We start from the raw sequence: 18,218 nt of genomic DNA, 5'->3' as shown, positions 1-18,218 counted from the left end.
TCTACAATGGAATGGTTCACAAATAAACATATCCAGGTGTTAGAATGGCCAAGTCAAAGTCCAGACCTGAATCCAATCGTGAATCTGTGGAAAGAACTGAAAACTGCTGTTCACAAACGCTCTCCATCCAACCTCACTGAGCTCGAGCTGTTTTGCAAGGCGGAATGGGCAAAAATTTCAGTCTCTCGATGTGCAAAACTGATAGAGACATACCCCAAGTGACTTACAGCTGTAATCGCAGCAAAAGGTGGCGCTACAAAGTATTAATTTAAGGGGGCTGAATAATTTTGCACGCCCAATTTTTCAGTTTTTTATTTGTTAAAAAAAAGTTTGAAATATCCAATAAATTTCGTTCCACTTCATGATTGTGTCCCACTTGTTGTTGATTCTTCACAAAAAATTACAGTTTTATATCTTTATGTTTGAAGCCTGAAATGTGGCAAAAGGTCGCAAAGTTCAAGGGGGCCGAATACTTTCGCAAGGCACTGTATATAATTATACATATGAGAGAGATGCATATGTGGATGTATAGCCAGTCAAAAAGCACAAAGTGTAAATCAGTCATATTCATAGAATTTACATAAAAATAAAACAAGCATTGTGATAGAATTGATACCCAAACCCATTACTTTTTAAACTAGGAAAACGCACTGCTTTTAAAATGAAGACATTTTTTAAACATTGATTAAAACCTATTAAAATACACCATTTCTATGGGACAGTTTGTCATAGTGGGTGTTATTTTCAGTGTCTTGGTTTGTACCAGAGTCAGTCTTTACACAACCTTGATTTTACTGTTTCTGTTTACTGTTCAAAGCAATGCAGAAAACTCACTAGTGCTCTTTCAGAACCATCATCAACAATCATGAAATATGTTTGAAAGGTGTGACAGTGGCGCAGTGGGTAGAGCAGTCATCTCCAAGGTGGGAGGTTCAAATCTTGGTGCTTGCAGTCCACATGTCAAAGTGTCCTTAAGCAAGACACTGAACCCCCAAGTTACCCGTGACGGCAGTGCATACGCATGCAGCAGCCTAGGCCCTTGGCTCCCAACAAAATTTCATTGTACATGTTACATTGACAATAAAGAGGATTCTTCTTTAAAATACTGCTCTTTTGCTCCTGTTTGGATAATTTCAAATAGGACTAAGCAGTGACTATGACATTTAGGAAACTGTATACCTTCGCTGTGGTTAGATTCTAAAGCAGGAATAAAAACATCCATACCTCTGCACCGCTCTGTGGGGTGGATTTTGTAAAACACAGCTTCAGTCTGTTCTGCTGTGTACCTTGTGTCTGTGTAGTCCTGCTCTCAAACAGACACATAGACCTGAAACTGGATGCATGTAGTAGGATACTCTAATTCCTGATTTGCACATTTAAATATATCAAACAGAATCAGACAACAGCCCATTTATTTTGTTTTCAAATTGGCCATGAAGCACTCAGACCATCAGATGTCATGATGTAAAATGAACACTGGAGCAACAGTTTGCCAGCTTTTTAAGTTAAATAAGTAAACTCCTTTTAGAAAGGTGAGAGCCCTGTCAGTTGTGTTTAATGTAGACCATGATGAGTAACTCGGACTGGACTCAGACTATCCTTGGGTGACTTGGATTTTGCTTGGACTGAAACACTGAGGACTCGACTCAAGGTTTAATGACTTAACTACACCACTGGTATATGGTAGTATGGAGGGGCTTTGTTACCACATTTAGACTAGAAATCACACTTAGAAGAAATATAATAACACAAATGAAATTAATCAATACATTGTTACTTTTTTTAAGAATACTATTTTTAAGTTTTGCTTTTGTGGCTGGTCAAATTTCTTAGTTAGGTTGAGTTTCACTTGGGAGAATTGGGGCCTGTGACTTTAGTGCTTTGAAAATTATGGGTACAGATCTTATCATTGTGGCTAGAAACCATGACAGGCAGCTGGAGACATCCTCGCTCTGGAATAAAATTTATTTTCACTGGTAGATGTGAATAATTTTCCACATAGCCAAGTGTGTGTATGCACTCCTGTGTAGGTGTTTGTGTGACCACTGGGGGTTGGAATGTGATGTGAGAGCACTAATCAGAGCCAGCTGGGGCCAATGGTAAGATTAAAGTTAAAACACAAAAACGATCAGCTGGGATAAGTATACCATCACTATGGGTTACTGCCCCTATCCAAGCTTCTCAAGGGGAGGGAGGGATGGATGGATAGGATGGATGGGACTCTCCCCAGCCCGCCCGGCACAGAGCCTCTGATTAACAACTCTTTTGTACTCTCTTTGATCCCTTCCTCTCAGCGGTGAGTTCCATCTCACCACAGCATGCATGTCAAAATCATTGGCAGTCAGGGCCATAGGAAATGCTCTCTATATGTAACTATTGATGTATTCCAATATGTGTACACTTCTTGTTCTCACAAGGGTAGAAAGACATGTTGGGCATGTTGCTGGATAGGACCACGATTACAGTTACAGCAGGTTAAAGCACAGATTACTGTTCAGTGGGGACTAAGGTAAAGGCACAGTATTAAAGTGATTCTAAGCCAATAATAAATAAATAAATCTTTACTTAAGGTCCACTGACCTGTTCTTGAAGCTTTCAGTAATATTTTCTTCAGTGGATGGAGTTTGCTCAGTTTTCACAGAGGCAGCATAGTTGTTGTCAAATAAGACTCATTCAAGATAAGCTAGATCTGTGCTCAGTCAAACACTTGCGTTTGTCAATCACCGCATGCTTGAATTGTTTTTTGTCTAATTACTTTTTTCATTGTTAAGTTATTTTTGACCTACAGTATATTGTCATCATTATTTTCATTATGTCAAACCAGTCAGTCAGTTCTGGTCCTGAATCCATGTTGTGTGGATGCTGCTGCTGTTGTTCTGCTAACATGTTGTTCTGCTAACATGTTGCTCATGCTACGTCTCCTATGTAAACTCATGCTTATGGTCAAATCTAAGGTTAGTTCAGAGTTAAGACTGATTTAGGTCAATTCCAGTTAATACACTTTCAGTTTTGCCTTCAAATAATGTGGTTTAGATACATTTGGATCTACAGCTATGTTTGAATTTTACAGTTGTATCAATGTTATCCTGTTGCCAAATCTCAGCTCCGGTGAGTATATTGTCATAATAAGTAGAAAAGATTACCAAAAAAAAAATGGAGGGAACCAAAACTGCAACAAATCAAAATTTCCCTTTAGGTTTATTAAAAGGTTTAAGAATGAAAAGATGCCATAACAATAGGTTTTTAGTTGTTGTTGTAGTTTTGGTTTGTTTTGGTTTGGGTTGGGGTTTTTTTCACTGCAAAGTTTTGTACTTGGCACTTGATTGTAGATTTAGCCTGTGTTTGTATGAAAATGAAAATGTGTATGCTGGAGTATGTGCATGTTTGTGTGACAGTATAAGAGGATTAAGGCGTGTTCACAGCTGAGGGTGTATTTCTGACCATTCCCTCTGTGTGTCCAGTTGCCTGATGATGTATTAACTTGCTGCTGTGTTGTTGTATGTGTCTTGGACTGTGTGAGGACACATCCCCAAACACATCTCCATCCCCCACCCTCCAACTTTGGCCTTAAAAGCCTCCCCACTTATCTCCAACGATGGCATCTGCTGCTGTTTTACTGATAGCTTTTTCAACTCCGTATCTTGTGTTGACTTGCACTTTCTTTAGAAGTCTGGTCAGTGGTGTCATCCCAGTGACTTCTAAGATTAGACCATGCACACGCCAATATCTGGAGAAAAAGCCTTTTTGGTCAAGAACATTTTATTTTTACCTGTTCAAATTGCTATTTGAGGTGCTTTTCTCCTCAGAAGAATAGAGCTCTGGAAAAAACACTGCAAATAGCTGAGATTTTAATATCAGCTTTCAAATTTTGGGCATTGAAAAAATTTTTGAAGATAAGCCACTATATTAGCATTAAACATGTTTCAGCTGGCACAGATCAGCCATCCTTTAAAAGTCCATATCAGTCAAGCCCTACAGTAGTTTCCATTTCTTCATTGGCCTCCCTCCAGCACAGCATTATCTGCACATCCAGCCGGACAAAACCACCTTGTAAATAAGCATATTACTTTACCTAGTGACATCAGCCCCAGAGGAAAAGATCCCTGGCATTAGAGTGCTGGGGGATTGTGTTGGGGGCGTGAGAGGTTAAGACTTCTTGAATAGCTGGTAGGCACCACACAATGAGGTGGATTAGGCAGCACTAGAAAGGGCCTTTAGGGCTTACAGTGTCTACAATAACTAGGTGGAGTTGGCAAAAAAAAAGGCTCACTTAGGGGCAAGTGTTTGGTGGTCAGTGAAGTAAGAACAAGGCTGTGGTCTAAGAAACAGAGCTAACAGGGAAGGGTCACTTTGGCTACTAATGCCTGGACAGAAGCATAGCATCATTTTTCTAACAATCCCCTGGTTCCTCCAAATGACCCCTGGGTGTCACAGTGAGAGCCAGTGGCATTAAGGCAAGGAGATGGTGAACATTAGCAGTGCAGGTCTGCAGAGGAGAGGTGAGGCTCAGTCTCAGTGGCTCCAGCACTTGTCTCTGCTTGCCTGGAACTGTGGCTGGAAAGATGATATTATTACAGATGACCCATATTGTTGCAGATAGAACCCAGCACTGTGGTGTGTGTGTGCGCTGTGATACTGCATGTGCATGTTTTTAATGTACAGAATTAGACTGCTCTATCAGTTTTCTGTGGCTTTTACTACATCATTTAAGCATTCACACTGGCAATGTGTGGCAACACAATACTGTACAGCCATACTGTATACCATCATATACTGGATTTCTCCACACTGTTCAGCTTTGCTTCTAAATATTTCAACTCCATGCCCACCATGGAACCTCTTGAAAATAATCACCTTAGCCCCCCTCAAACCAATCACTTTCCACTTTCCAGCCCTATAACCTCAAAATAAAATAATGTACATAAAAACAATTAAAACAGAAAAAATATTTTTATATATTTAACCAAGTACCCAAGTTTGGGTGCATATTAAAGGTGGAACACCAGAGGAAATTAACTAAAAGGTGGAACACTGTGTAACATAATCACTTCAAGAAATGTAAATTTTTCAGCTGCAGAAGTCCGCACATCGGTTGGATGTTGTGTAGTCCTATGTATTCATCTTATGACATGTTCTCATTATACAGTTGTTGATATTTCTGCTGCTAATGGTATGTAATAACAGTATCATTAACCTGGGTTTCAGTTGAGTCCTATTAGAACTGTAGAGTCAAAATAAGAGTGCTTTTTTTTTAATAGGCATGTTCTTAGATTAAACATTGTGGATTTTGCTAGTTAAACGTTCCTAGCAGCTATTACGACATCAACCAAGTAGGCGCATGGTGAAGCAGCAGTCTTCACCTCTGCCGGGGATTACTGCTGTGTAGTGTTGGCAAATGAAAAAGTGTGCAGCAGGCAGGGATAACACCACAGAGTGGCACAGTGCATGTTAACTTGGAGTGGTTTGTATGAAGCTTCCACTTCCAACATGCTCTTTGTGAAAAGATTGGTCACTGATGTTTTGTGGAGTTAGTTTTTGATTGACAGTAGTGTGTAATGTCACCTCATACAGCAGAAAGAATTTGTAGCATGATATCCTGGCACATTTGAGACTCCAGCACTGGAAATTGATACCAGAAAGAAACTGTAGGTCCAGCAGATCACGTCCGCAGACAGCATGACAGAACGTCTCAGCTTTCATTTTGTTGCTGCAGTTCCACTGATTTTTAATGTTGGTGCAGGCCGCTGTCTGAAGGAGGTGCTCTTGAATTTTCTCCAGAGGAGTCTTGAGGTGATTCCACAAATACTGAACAAAGAAATTACATCCTTTGTATCCATCCGGTTTCTCAACCAGCAACAGCAGTATTTGGGATCCTGATGCCCATATGTCTTGACTTCAGTTAGACCATTGCCTTGGCTCAGATGTCTTTGTTTGTCTTTTGACTTACACATTTCAAAAAGGTACTGAATAAACACAAGGCTATTCACAAAGATACACAACATTCACATATATACAGACATATACCTATAAATATGAAGCTTAAAGTGTCTATTCCTAGATCTAAAGACCACTCCTAAAAACTCAAGGCAAGATAAACAGGATTACATTAAAACAAAATAATGAGGGATGAAAAAGAGAGAAGAGGAAAAAAATGTCTGGCTGAATTGGTTTAGAGGAAAGTTATGAAAAGTCCAGTTACCAGAGAATGCTGCTCACAGAACGATAAGCCTGGCTCAGCTTTTGGCACAGCACAACATGAGTACATATCACACACATCTGGTAGATTATTTTATACTTTGTAATGGGAATGTGTATTTTACTGTTTACCTGGTAGTTGTCTCAACAAAGGAGGAAGTGATTGCTGTGATGACTTTCCACAATGGTTCCTTGTTGTCTCACAAACTGACTTGCAGTGTTTTGGCATCAGAGAGGCCTTCAGTCTTAGGCTGGCCTTCCTGGATTATAGATTTCATCGTCATACAGGCACCTGAAGCAATATGCCACAACCAATGCAGACACTTGATGTTTTCTTACATCATCATCTCGGGTTGGCCTCAGTGGAGGCATCAGGGTCTGCCAGGGTTGTTCTTTTTCCCAGCACCAATGTGCAATTTTATTTATGCTCACTCCCATCACAAACACCCCAACAGTATATAAAGTCATTAGCTGCACCTTTACCACCTGCAGCATTAAAGTGATGAACACTTAAAACATCAATATTCATAATCCAGTAAGATAATGTACATTATGTATGAGTACCTTTAGTTTTGGCACTTAAAGTACATTTTCCTGATAATACTTTTGTACTTTTATTTAATTATAGCATTGTTTTGAATGGAGGACTTTTAGTTATAACAAAGTATTTCTAAACTGTGGCATTGCTACTTTTTCTTAAGATTATTTCATCTGGAGCCAGTGTGCACAGCTTTCCTGTTTAAAACATCTTTTGCTTCTTTAATGTGACACTAGAAGTCCCCTTAATTTCATTAGTAGAGCTGAATATCACTGTTAACTTTTTCAGTACTGTCTGTACAACCCTTTTTAATGTATTAAACAACCCAAACCTCCAACCATTCAAGATTTATCCCAAAATAAAGTAAAAAAAATTGACAAAAGTTGGCAACAACATCCGGACATAGAGAATATGCAAATGAGACATGACAGATCATTCAGTGGCAATATTAACAGTTGTTAATACTCACTTTGGACATGTTTCAGTCTGAACTATTAAATACATAGCCATAATAATGAGGACATTTTTTTTCTGTCATGGGTGAAAAAGTATAGTGTCCGTGAGTACAGTGAGTCCAGGGGGTTTCAGTACACAATGAAACTATCAAAATGGACAGAGGTGGGATGTGCAGGCCTGCTGTTTGATGAGCCTATGCTCTAGCTTGTTGTGTCAACGTTCTTTTCTCTCTGTCTGTCTGTCCCTGCAGAGCTGCAAAGGGAGGGCAGCATCGAGACCCTCAGTAACAGCTCGGGTTCCACCAGTGGCAGCATCCCACGCAACTTCGAGGGCTACCGTTCACCCCTGCCCACCAATGAGAACCAGCCACTCAGCCTCTTCCCCACCAACTTCCCCTAGATTCCCACCTTTCCTCCTTCAAGAAGCACTGCCGTACAGCCCACCTGATACCCAGCATTACACTGACAGGCTCATGTGTTCAACTAGGATTTGTGTTTCTATATTCAGGCTGTTATGGTTTTTACAGCTGTTGTCAGTATCAGCCCAACAAATCAATCTGACCCTGCTAGTTACCTTTTTGTTGTGTTAAATCATAAGCCAGTTGAGACAGACATTGCTGGAGAGCAACCTTTCTCCCCCTCTGCTTCCTCAGCCCACCTACATTCTTTGTATGTGTTTGAAGCTTTCCGGTGTGACTATTGTCTGAAGGAGCCATAAGAAAGGGAGAGCTGACGAATAAAAAATGTTTATTCCAGTCACTGACGTGTAGTGGCTCCTTTCCCCTCTGTGGGTGTGTGTATGTGTGTGTTGCTGTGCGCATGGCCTCTGGCTAAAGGTTTTTGATAAAATTTGGTCCTTTCATTCCTTTGATTTTGATGTTCATGTAATTACTTTTGACAGAAGATGCAGTAATGAGATGACACCATTACTACATGACTGAAGTAACTTCGGTGTTTAATGTGTAACTGAAATATGTTTCTGAAATCATTTAGATATGTTCTCCATTTGGTATTTTCACATGGTAAATTTTAATTGAGTAGAATAATAGAGTCTTGTCTATGGCTGTCATGCTGTATTTTGTACATTAGCAACTTTTGACCAAAATCTTTTTCATGCTTCTAGTTATAAACCACTAAAAATATATTGTCCTTAAATGTACTAGCTTTGCCCATAATAAATAAGACTGACTGTGATAATCATAACTTCTTCTGTTAGACACACCTTGCCTGTTTGATCTGATGAAAAATGGAATCCACTGTAAGTCAAGTCAGCAAAGATATACAATCCTAATAGTAGTGCACAGTCCCACATGTTGCTGGGCTGACTCTGTCACTGGATAGCGGCATGAATCGACTTGTTCTTAATTCTAAGCAAATGCTTGTTGACAGTGAGACTGAATTTGTGAAACACTGACTTCTTTTCCAGCATTGGAAGTAGAAACAATAAAACATGAGGAAATGAAACTCTTTTTTCTCTCCTCTGACTGCTCCTAATTGTGCTGTTCAGATTTCAACCACTGAGGTGATCATCAGCACAGAGTACCACCAGTAATTAGTACCATATTTTAACAGGCACTAAAGTGTTGTTATAGGGACTTTTTATGGGCAACTGAGAGACTGTTCTGAGAGAGAGTGGAGAAACAAGAGAGCATGTTTGTTTCACTGCTACTCGGCAGAAAACTTCTCCCAAAACATTTAAATTCTAATGACATTAGCAGCATATTGTTCCCTCTGTGCTTTTAAAAAAAATCTTATCAATGTGTTCATAAGCTAATAGTCATAAAATTAAAAAGGGATCCTTACCGGCCACTTTATTAGGTACACCTGTACAATTGTACGCACTTTCATGCAACACTTCTGTCTCTATATTTTTGTCCTCCCCAGCTACAAACATGCTCAGCTGGCTGTAAGAACACCTCTGAATGCAATGTAGTCCAGTACAAGACCAGCTTTAATAAAATTGTATTTATTCTTTTATGACAATTTCACCAAATACTGAAACATTTTGAGCTTCATAAACACAGATGTTAAGGTGGAAGTGTTGCATTGAAGTGCATACAGTTGTACAGCTGTACCTAATAAAGTGGCCAGTGAGTGTATAATGGCACATATCCAAATTTGGAGAGGACCAGAAATTGTTTGCACAAAAATTAAATAAATAACTTATTGAATTCAAAACAGCGTGCCTGAATTTCCAGTCATATATATTTACAAATAAAATCAGTTAAAGTGTGAACCAGAGGATGAATTCATAAAAAATGGTTTTATTTAGGCTTAGATGCAAAATCCCTTATGAATAAGGCAGAATAAAGAAGACATAATGTGGCTCTGCCACTGCATCCAGAGGAAAGTTCAGCAATATACAACAAACAGAACAGAAAAACTAAACTTGAAACACTTGAAATGTTTTGATTGACTCCAGCACATCATTACAAACATTTGCATTGCTTAATATCTTCAAAAGTGCAAATGATACATGTGGAGGAAAACCTAACTTTGATCATCAGTGTCATTTGTGAAACTTTTTTAAAATAAAATGTTAAACAAGAATACTGCACAAAAACACCTGAAAATTGTGTCAGTTCAAAATGCATTTCTATATTTATTATATTTCTATTAACCTGGTGTTGTTAGAGATGGGGAGAAACCTGACTACAGTTAGCTTCATATTCATATCATGAAGAAATCCCAAAATACTGAACATTAACTTGACATTCAATGTGTCCTTGTAAAGCCACTTAATACAAGGGAACGGCTTACTGATTCAAGTCACTGGCTCCTTGAAGCGCAAATGGAACAAACTTTGAGGCTTCCGGGTCTGAACATCCATCCTGCTCAGGAATGTATGGTGTTGCTGAGCCCCCACATGTGAACTTTCAACAAGAGAAACAACAAACTGAAAACTTAACAATTGTCTTAGAACAAATGGAAAATATTATAATTGAAGTCAGCAAGAGGCAAAAGTATTGTGTTCTCCTGATTTTAGCTGGGTTCATCACTACATATATTGTCCATCCATCCATTGTCTATACCGCTTAGTCCCAAACGGGGTCACGAGGGTACATATATTATTTCATTTCTAAATGGAACATAACATGTCACCACTATCCACACACTAGGATGCTAGCAACTTAGCATGCAGTATGTGGAAGGATTCCAGGCTCCAATCACTTTAACACTGAATATGCTAAAAGACCACAGACTTCATGTTAGTAATTTAGCCTTGACTACATTACAGTGTAAAGTAAAGTAAACAGTGTAAATCAGTAAACACTGATTTATTAGGGTTGTACATTTAGTGGGAAAATGGGTGTGATTCACTCACTGAGTTACTTTAACTTGATAACTTTGCCATCTAGCTTTTACCATAACAAAACATACTAGACACTGGTTATCAAAAAAATTATAAAACATTTTATTTTCATTATTCAGAATAAAGTGAAGTTAAGTGTATCATAATATATACATGGAAATTAGTAGTTGTATATCTTACATATACAACTACATATATGGTTATAAAACATTTTATTTTCTCCATTCAGAATAAAGTGAAGTTAAGTGTACTGTATTCGACTACTAATTTCCATGTATATATTATGGTACATGGTATGTATGGTATGCCCAGCTGGCCATAAGAACTGGCATGTAGTGGATGTAGGTCCACACAGATTTGACTAATTCACAATCAGGAATCTGCTTAATCAAAAATCACTCTTTTGCAGTTAAGCAGCAAAATCTAGTGAGAGAACACACACAAACATAGATCATTACCTGATTGATTTGAAAAACTGAGATGTGTAAGACCTAGCTTTACACAATCCAATGTTTAAAGGAAATTAACATTAGTTTACTGTATATTTCCTACATTTGGTGAGCAGGTCAGAAAGTGAAACTCCACAATAAATAATGTTGATTACAAAAGTTCCGAAAACAGAGAAAACATAACAGACACGCAGCTAAAGTAACAACAAAGGAAAGAGGAGAACATGATTAGAATTAGACTGTTTTACCATTGTGTCATCTTCACTGAATCCTTCAACATCTGCACTGTGAATGAAAAGACTGCAACAGCAAGAAGATCTCAAGGTGGTGTGCATGGCCTGGACCTCAAATACATTCGATCAGATTTAGTCCCTGAAAATGTTTAATTAATTTTATTTAATTTAGTTTTTAACATCGAAGACTTTATGTGTCATGATGCTTGCTTGATGCTTGTGAGAAGCTAAGAGTAATTATGCAATCAGGTTTATTTTGAGTGAAATAAATAAAGGTGCATTTTCGGGGAACTATCCACAGAGCTATAGACGGCTGTTGTTCTGCAGCAGGTGGCTTCAGTGAGCACATGATTGGCTCTGGCACATGGCTCTGGGCCATTGGAAGTCCTTGTCATGCAAGTGCAAACCCTTAAACACATCCAGTGTTACACCGCACATAGATTAAGTTGCACCTGTAAAGGGGAGTATCGTATATTAATTATTGTTGAATTGTACGGCTATGTATATCTGTTTTTCTGGGGAGCATGACAGTTATTTATTTGTCATCAGGATGGATTCTAGCACAATTACGCTGAAATCAAACTGTTGCGCTCTCCACATCAGGACACACATGCAGGGCCCCTGGAGATCCTTGAACCTGGTAAACCCAGCCTGGTCTACACTAAAATGCACCTTCAGTGTAGAGAACCGGACAGAGCTGGAGACGCGCTCACTGCTCTGACATGCCGTTGTCCGGTTGGATGGAGATGAGATGTGAATCACAACCAGGATTTTCTTCCGGATCCCTTTCATCCCCCAATATTTATCCCCCCAGAAACACATCTATCATTGTCCATTCTCAGTGCTGCTCTGGTTTATCTGACCTTACAGGCAGTTTACTCACTGCCCTGTAGAGCCAAAGAAATCTTACTTCAGACACTTAAATATAGAGCAAACTACCTGAACTCGGTTACCCAATATGCTCACGTTCATTTCGAGCTGCACAGTGACGGCGGGCTCATTCTCTTTTTAAACCAATTACTGCGACATTATATGACATTATTTGTTGCACACTCACACGTTTGCAGTTCTTTTTAATGTGACATACTTGAAGCTGGAAATGGTTCAAAGTAGGCCGTTAGATATTTCAGTCATTCACGACATAACGTGTTGAACATGTTCGTCCTATTGCGAATCATTTCAGGTATCAGCGTTTAAAATAATAACCGCTACTACCGGCCTATTGATTATGCTGGTGTTAACAATGATCCAACTAACAATCAAATATGGCGTTTTAAACTATTTGTTGAACTCGACCCAGGGGCCTGTTCCAAGTTTGGACTTTAAGAAACGGAATGGTAACAAGTTAGGACTATTTTGTGGACGTCATCCTTTGTTCTGTTGCGTTGTAGGAGCTGTGCCGTGTTGGCTCGGTTCTCCTGTGTGCTGTGTGCAGTAAAGCTCCTCTCCCCCGTCCTGCAGGTAGCCTCTGCTCCTCTGCTCCTCTTCTAATGTGATTCAGTGTTTCCGGCGCTGCAGCTGCTAATTCAATTTCTCCAAGTGTCAACACATCTGCAAGACATACAAAAGATGGTTTTTCTGGTTTGAAAAAGGTTGTAGTAATAAATAAGTTCAGCTGCGCAATATTTTTAAAAGCCCGCTGCTTAAATTTCTACTGATTTATTTGGAGGTGCTCTCCTGGACACAAACATACAGTCCCTCTCTTTCATTTGCTTGACGCCGTTAAAAACAGCGCAGATTTTTAATTTTAAGACAATACTGGCACTCATACACGTACGCATAAAAATAGAAAGAAAAGTCCCGAGAGTTTTAGTGTCCCGATTGCGCAGAATAAATCGGTCTACTTTGAAAATAAAAGTGTTTCAGCAAATCAATAGAAAAAAATGTCTAAAATAAAAACATGTGGATAAATGGGAAATAATACAACAAGTTACTTTTCAAAACCTGGAAATTGGAAGCGTGTTTTAAGACCACTTGGCGTGCACAGATGCCTCTTTATTTTTGAAGGATTCTTTCCGGTGTCAGTAGTTTCTATCAGTTTCGGGGATTCGTGAAAGTTGTCTAAGAAGGTTCATGGTTATTTTCCTTGTATTTAAAATTTGATGCACATACACAAAAATACATTGTTTCTGGTGGTTGAAAAAAAAAAACATCATTCAGACCTGACGGCGCTTTGTGCTCAGAGGCACTAGGGGAAGCTCACCTCTGACCAGCAACCACACTACGAGAAGGGTGTTTTATTAAATCTATGTGAAACAACTGAGGCAGCCGTTAATATCATCAGGATCTTCTTGGAAGTGCAGGTCACATCCAGTGGTCCCGTTTGTTTTACACTGGATAAACACACACACTGGGGCGCACAGGTCTGCAGTGCGTAAGTCATTCACCTATGGCCAAACTGATTTGACTTCTCAGCGGATTGCAACGTGTGGTTCAAGGCCATTCAAGGGTCCATGTGGCTTCTTAGTTTTATAAACTTTGGCCTTGTTTCACTGTAATTAAAATGACTGAAATGTGTCCCAATAAGACACGATGTGAGATTCAGCATTAATGTAAAAAATCAACACTAAATGAAGTCAAAACTTTCAATGAGGCTCTGTGAAACATACATCTTATGTTGTGGTTTGATGAGTCCACCTGAGCGTCTACAGCATCAGTAATTTAGCTACATTAACGCCAGTGAGTGTGACAGTTCTGTCACGCTCGTCTGGCTGCTTTCGCTCACTATAGCGCCCCCGCCTGGTGGTCTACCTGTCATTCATACGGGTCATAAAACACCGTGGCTGCGATTCAGACACGAGCGGGAGGGTAGGAGGGTGAAACAGCTCTGGCAGGTATAGCTCGATATGAGTGGTTGTAGTTCGTGATTGAGTTTGTCATTAAGTCATGTCCAGGAAAAAAAAAATGCTTTAGAGCATTCAGAGCAGAGCTGTGATGCATCAGGTATTCATCCAGTTCCAAAAAGCATCTCTTTCATATACTCGGCCTGTTGTAGTGATAGTGTGTGTGCGTCTTGGGACAGGATTGAGGAAACATTTTTGCTTTTCCTACAAGTGAGAACTGATATGTTTAATTTAGAAGAGTGAACTGGAGGAAGTGGAGGAGATGAAGGAGAGGAGGAGGAGGGCTGCTGTGTGGGGGGGGGGAGGTTAAAGAGAAAAGGAGGACGAGGAGGAGAGGAGAAGGCCGCTGGTCGCTGGGTTTCCATGTGACAAGGGGAAATATGAGGGACTTTGACAGGTCTTAAACGGTCTGGCGCCAAGGCCCCAGTCTAGCCGCTAAATATAGCTGGAGAGATGATGCAGGGAGATGGGAGGAGAAGATGGGGAGATGAAAGGAGGAAAGGAACAATGTCGAAGGGAGAAAGAAAATAACAATACTCGATTATAGGCGAATGTAGGGGAAACTGTGCCGTTATGTTGTAATTAGAGTGTCTTTGGTTGGGATCGCTGACACGGGCCAACTCACAGGGCCACAAGACGCTTCTTATGCACATTTTCACATCTGCATTTGTACTGTATTGTATTGAGCGGGCGGCTCAAGGACACGGAAAAGCTTTAGTCAATTTCCTACTGTATAGAAATTGTCATGCATGCGGTTCATTTACAGTAAATAGGCACAATCCCGGCTTGTAGAGTGATTGAAAACTCTATCAAATATCTTAAATTTAGGTCTGCTTATTGTGACTCATTTTTGGGGATACATTGAAGAATGTTTCAATGTCATGAAGGCTGAAAGCCCAAACCTCTGAATTTGTTCCTGTTTTTAAATCTTTCAAAGTCATTTTGCAAATCTTTTCAAGATCTTCTAGTCTCCTAAATGACTGCTTCTCCTTCACATCCAGACACCCAGGACATTCCCAGACAAGTCTAAGGAGCATATTTACAATATGTTTCCCATCAGAGGGTATGTTCATTTATCAACACAATGCCCTTTCCGTGCAGCTCTGCTCACAGAAGTCCTCCCTCCACTTAATGATTTTTAAATCTCACGTAATGGAGATTCCTGTGCCGCTGACGGCACAGAACAAATAATTGGCGACTAATTTGCACAAGCATTGTTGATACAATTATCCAGCCGAGTATTCCGGTAGTAAAACAGTTATCTACCCCCATACGTTGCCAGTCTTTTATTTCTCTCCAGTAACACTCCATGCTTGCACACCTTGACAGCTACCCCGCGGCTCCTGTATCTTTGTCATTTGATAAATCTTAAGATGCCGCACTCCCAACAAATCATGGTATAACAGTCACTATAACTGAAGAAAATCGCGAGGTGATGTGGAGGACATTCTGGGTGATATTATTCTCATATGAAGTTAATGATTGGCATTTGTGCCCAACACCTGGCTGGCTGAAAATACACTTTTCCACGTTGTCGCTGAACACTGACTGCTGCTGCTGTCTGCACTGTGAGGCAGTTGATGTTCCAGGGACTTGTGTCTGATCTAATGTGTAGAACGTGTAGAAACTGGCTTCAGTCAGATATAGTGCGCTATGTTGAGCTGTAGCTGCTCCTGTTTGACCTGCTGACTCTTTACGCATGGCTGTATCACTCTGATGGACGCCCAGCAACAAGTGTGTAGAGATGTAGAGATGTGCAAACATTTCATGCTCTTACATCACGTAACATGCTGTTTCTGCCACAAGCGCGGGCGGCTGTAACTTTCTGGAGTTTTATTTTGGGTCGCATTTATGGATATTAAACAATTTTTACCCTTTGTCTTTTTTAAACGCTATGAATCGATTTGATTGTTATATGCCTATGGTTCTCTAGTGGTCGATTATGAATTTTATTGGATGAATTTTATGTTTTAATAAGTGGTGTTTTATAGGTTATATATTATTCAACACATTTTTGTGGCCACTGGGAGTTTTGTACGGCTGTCAAGCGCCGCAGAGACGCGGCTGGTTCCAGGGGTTAAAATGAAATGCGCAGTTGCCTCTAACAGTCTCATTCAGGAGGATTATCACTTTTTGTTTCAGTTTGTGTCGAAGTGACGCCTGTGGCCCACATCACGGTCCGTCCTGCCCGGAGACAGCATATGTTTACCAAAAAAGAAAAGAAAAGAAAAGCTCACATCTGACACCGAGTCATGGCCGAGGCACAAAGTGGAGCAAAGCCGCAGATGAAGCTGCTGATGCGTTTGGAGGGGATCGCACATGCTAGACTTCAGGGTAAATGTAAAGAGACAAGAGACTGTTCTTACTGTGGTGCATCAGCCGACTGGCGCCGAGCGGCTCTTTAACAAACTGAGTACAAGCAATCAGTAGCTGCGGCGCTGGATTTATCTAAAGGAGCTCAACAGAGCGGACTGGAGGAAGGCTGGAAGGCTGGAGGGCCCCCCGTGGCTCCCGGAGCCACGCACTGTCCTGGTTTGACAAAATACAACCTGTCGGAGATTACACGCTACCGCGGCTTGCCCATAGCTCTGAGACTGAGCACTAAATCATCTCATCGCTGCGACTGTTTGATGTGGAAATACAAGCTGTGCACTTGAAAAAAAAAATCACCGCGGCGTCAAACAGCACCGTAACAACAGGAGTGAGACAACTGCAATGACAATGATATTATTTAGCCGCATTTAAAACTGTAAATATGCCACGAAGTAGCCAAGAAACTTAGCCTAACTTTGCAGCCAAGCAAGGAAATGTTTGTATCGAAGTGTGCACTCACCGCTTTCCTTCTCCCTGAGTTTCATCTGAAAATTCATTCATCATCATTCATCTGGTTTCCTCTTTTTTCCTCCACGCAGCATCTGGGTTTGTCTTTTCCAGGCTTTGCCTCGTTATTACGCTGCTGCTGCTGTAGCCTTCCAGTCAGTTCGAACCGGAAAAGGCACAGATAAACGGCTCTCACTTGGGGAAGCCAGGGCGGTATGAGGCTGAAATCAGTATGCACACAGCTAACGTAGCTTAGGCTAGTGTGTGGTAAATCCAACCTAAGGGTGAAAATAGCCAGTAACATGGAATAATTACAATTCTCTTATTACACAGTGGCCGAGAGAACAGCAGCTCTGAGGTAAATCTCTCCGGCACGCAGAGCCTGAGCTCCGAGGCGTGGATTTACTGTTGTGAGCTGTTCTAAAAGACAGTGGTAAACGTGGAGAGCTGGAGCTGTTCCTCTGTATAAAGGTGAGTATTAAAACTGTGAGCGTGGACCGGTTGTCCGGAGGCGACACTGTATAAACGCAAGCCGAGAGAGGTGATGCCTCCACCGGCCAAGAACTGGGCGCTGACCCGGTGCTTGGCTTGGAAATGGGGGTGGGATTTCCCGATCTTTCCTGTCATTGGTTAATATTTTATTCTGTTGACATGTTTTCTTACTGCTAATGCTTCCGACACCTTCTTGCCCCCCTCCTTCTCCTAGAGTCTGGCCAGAGCTGTCAGAACCACGCCTATAGGGGCCCACAATTGGTCCAGAAAGCGTAAAATCAGCAATCAAAGGGGCTTGGTTCATTAGTGCTCGGGATGGAGGCAGGAAGGACATGTGAGATAGTCACAGATCTGCAGTGAACGGGGCCACATCTCTCCAGTCAGTGTGGGATGACTGAAGCAGAGAAACAGCTCATTTCCCTGAGAGCCACACAGCGCAGCCGGGCTCTGCCTTCACGGCGCCGCTTCTACTGAAGGACTGCGGAGGAACCAAGGGGAAAGCACATCAACGGCGACTCTGGGCTACTTAACACGGCGCTGTACTCTTCTGTACCGCTTTACAGAAATTAACTGCTCGCGAATCGGGCACCTACACTGGGTCACAGTTGGGGAAAATACCACTAAATATCCATTATCTCACTTCGGTTTTTGTGGATGCACCGATGAGAGATCCAGTTTTTACAGGGACTGCAATGGCTTATCACCCTTTCCACGCACACCGGCCGACCGACTTCCCCATGTCCGCCTTCCTAGCGGCCGCGCAGCCTTCCTTCTTCCCAGCGCTCAGCCTGCCTCCCGGGGCGCTCACCAAGCCCATCCCCGACCACGGCCTGGCCGGGGCGGCGGAGGCTGGGGTCCACTCGGCCCCCAGGCCCCATCA

The 18,218-nt window shown here is 41.2% G+C and overlaps 2 protein-coding genes across 7 annotated transcripts in view; both read left to right on the top strand.

Moving 5' to 3' along the window:
* bcas3 (BCAS3 microtubule associated cell migration factor) overlaps positions 1-8,640 on the top strand; it is a 531,108-nt gene extending 522,468 nt beyond the window's left edge. For all 6 annotated transcript variants that reach the window (XM_020616813.1, XM_020616811.1, XM_020616814.1 and 3 more), the window contains one exon: positions 7,440-8,640. In XM_020616813.1, the coding sequence (XP_020472469.1) occupies positions 7,440-7,588 (149 nt within the window). In that variant the 3' untranslated portion in view covers positions 7,589-8,640. The remainder of the gene's footprint in view (positions 1-7,439) is intronic.
* Positions 8,641-17,609: 8,969 nt separating this feature from the next.
* The window catches only part of tbx2b (T-box transcription factor 2b), an 8,175-nt gene continuing 7,566 nt past the window's right edge, over positions 17,610-18,218 (top strand). The window contains exon 1 of the mRNA XM_020616821.1: positions 17,610-18,186. Coding sequence (XP_020472477.1) covers positions 18,001-18,186 — 186 coding nt within the window. The 5' untranslated portion in view covers positions 17,610-18,000. The remainder of the gene's footprint in view (positions 18,187-18,218) is intronic.

The sequence above is a fragment of the Monopterus albus genome, unplaced genomic scaffold (assembly GCF_001952655.1).
Source record: "Monopterus albus unplaced genomic scaffold, M_albus_1.0 scaffold179.1, whole genome shotgun sequence".
NCBI lineage: Eukaryota > Metazoa > Chordata > Actinopteri > Synbranchiformes > Synbranchidae > Monopterus > Monopterus albus.
This window is presented reverse-complemented; position numbering and strand designations above follow the sequence as displayed.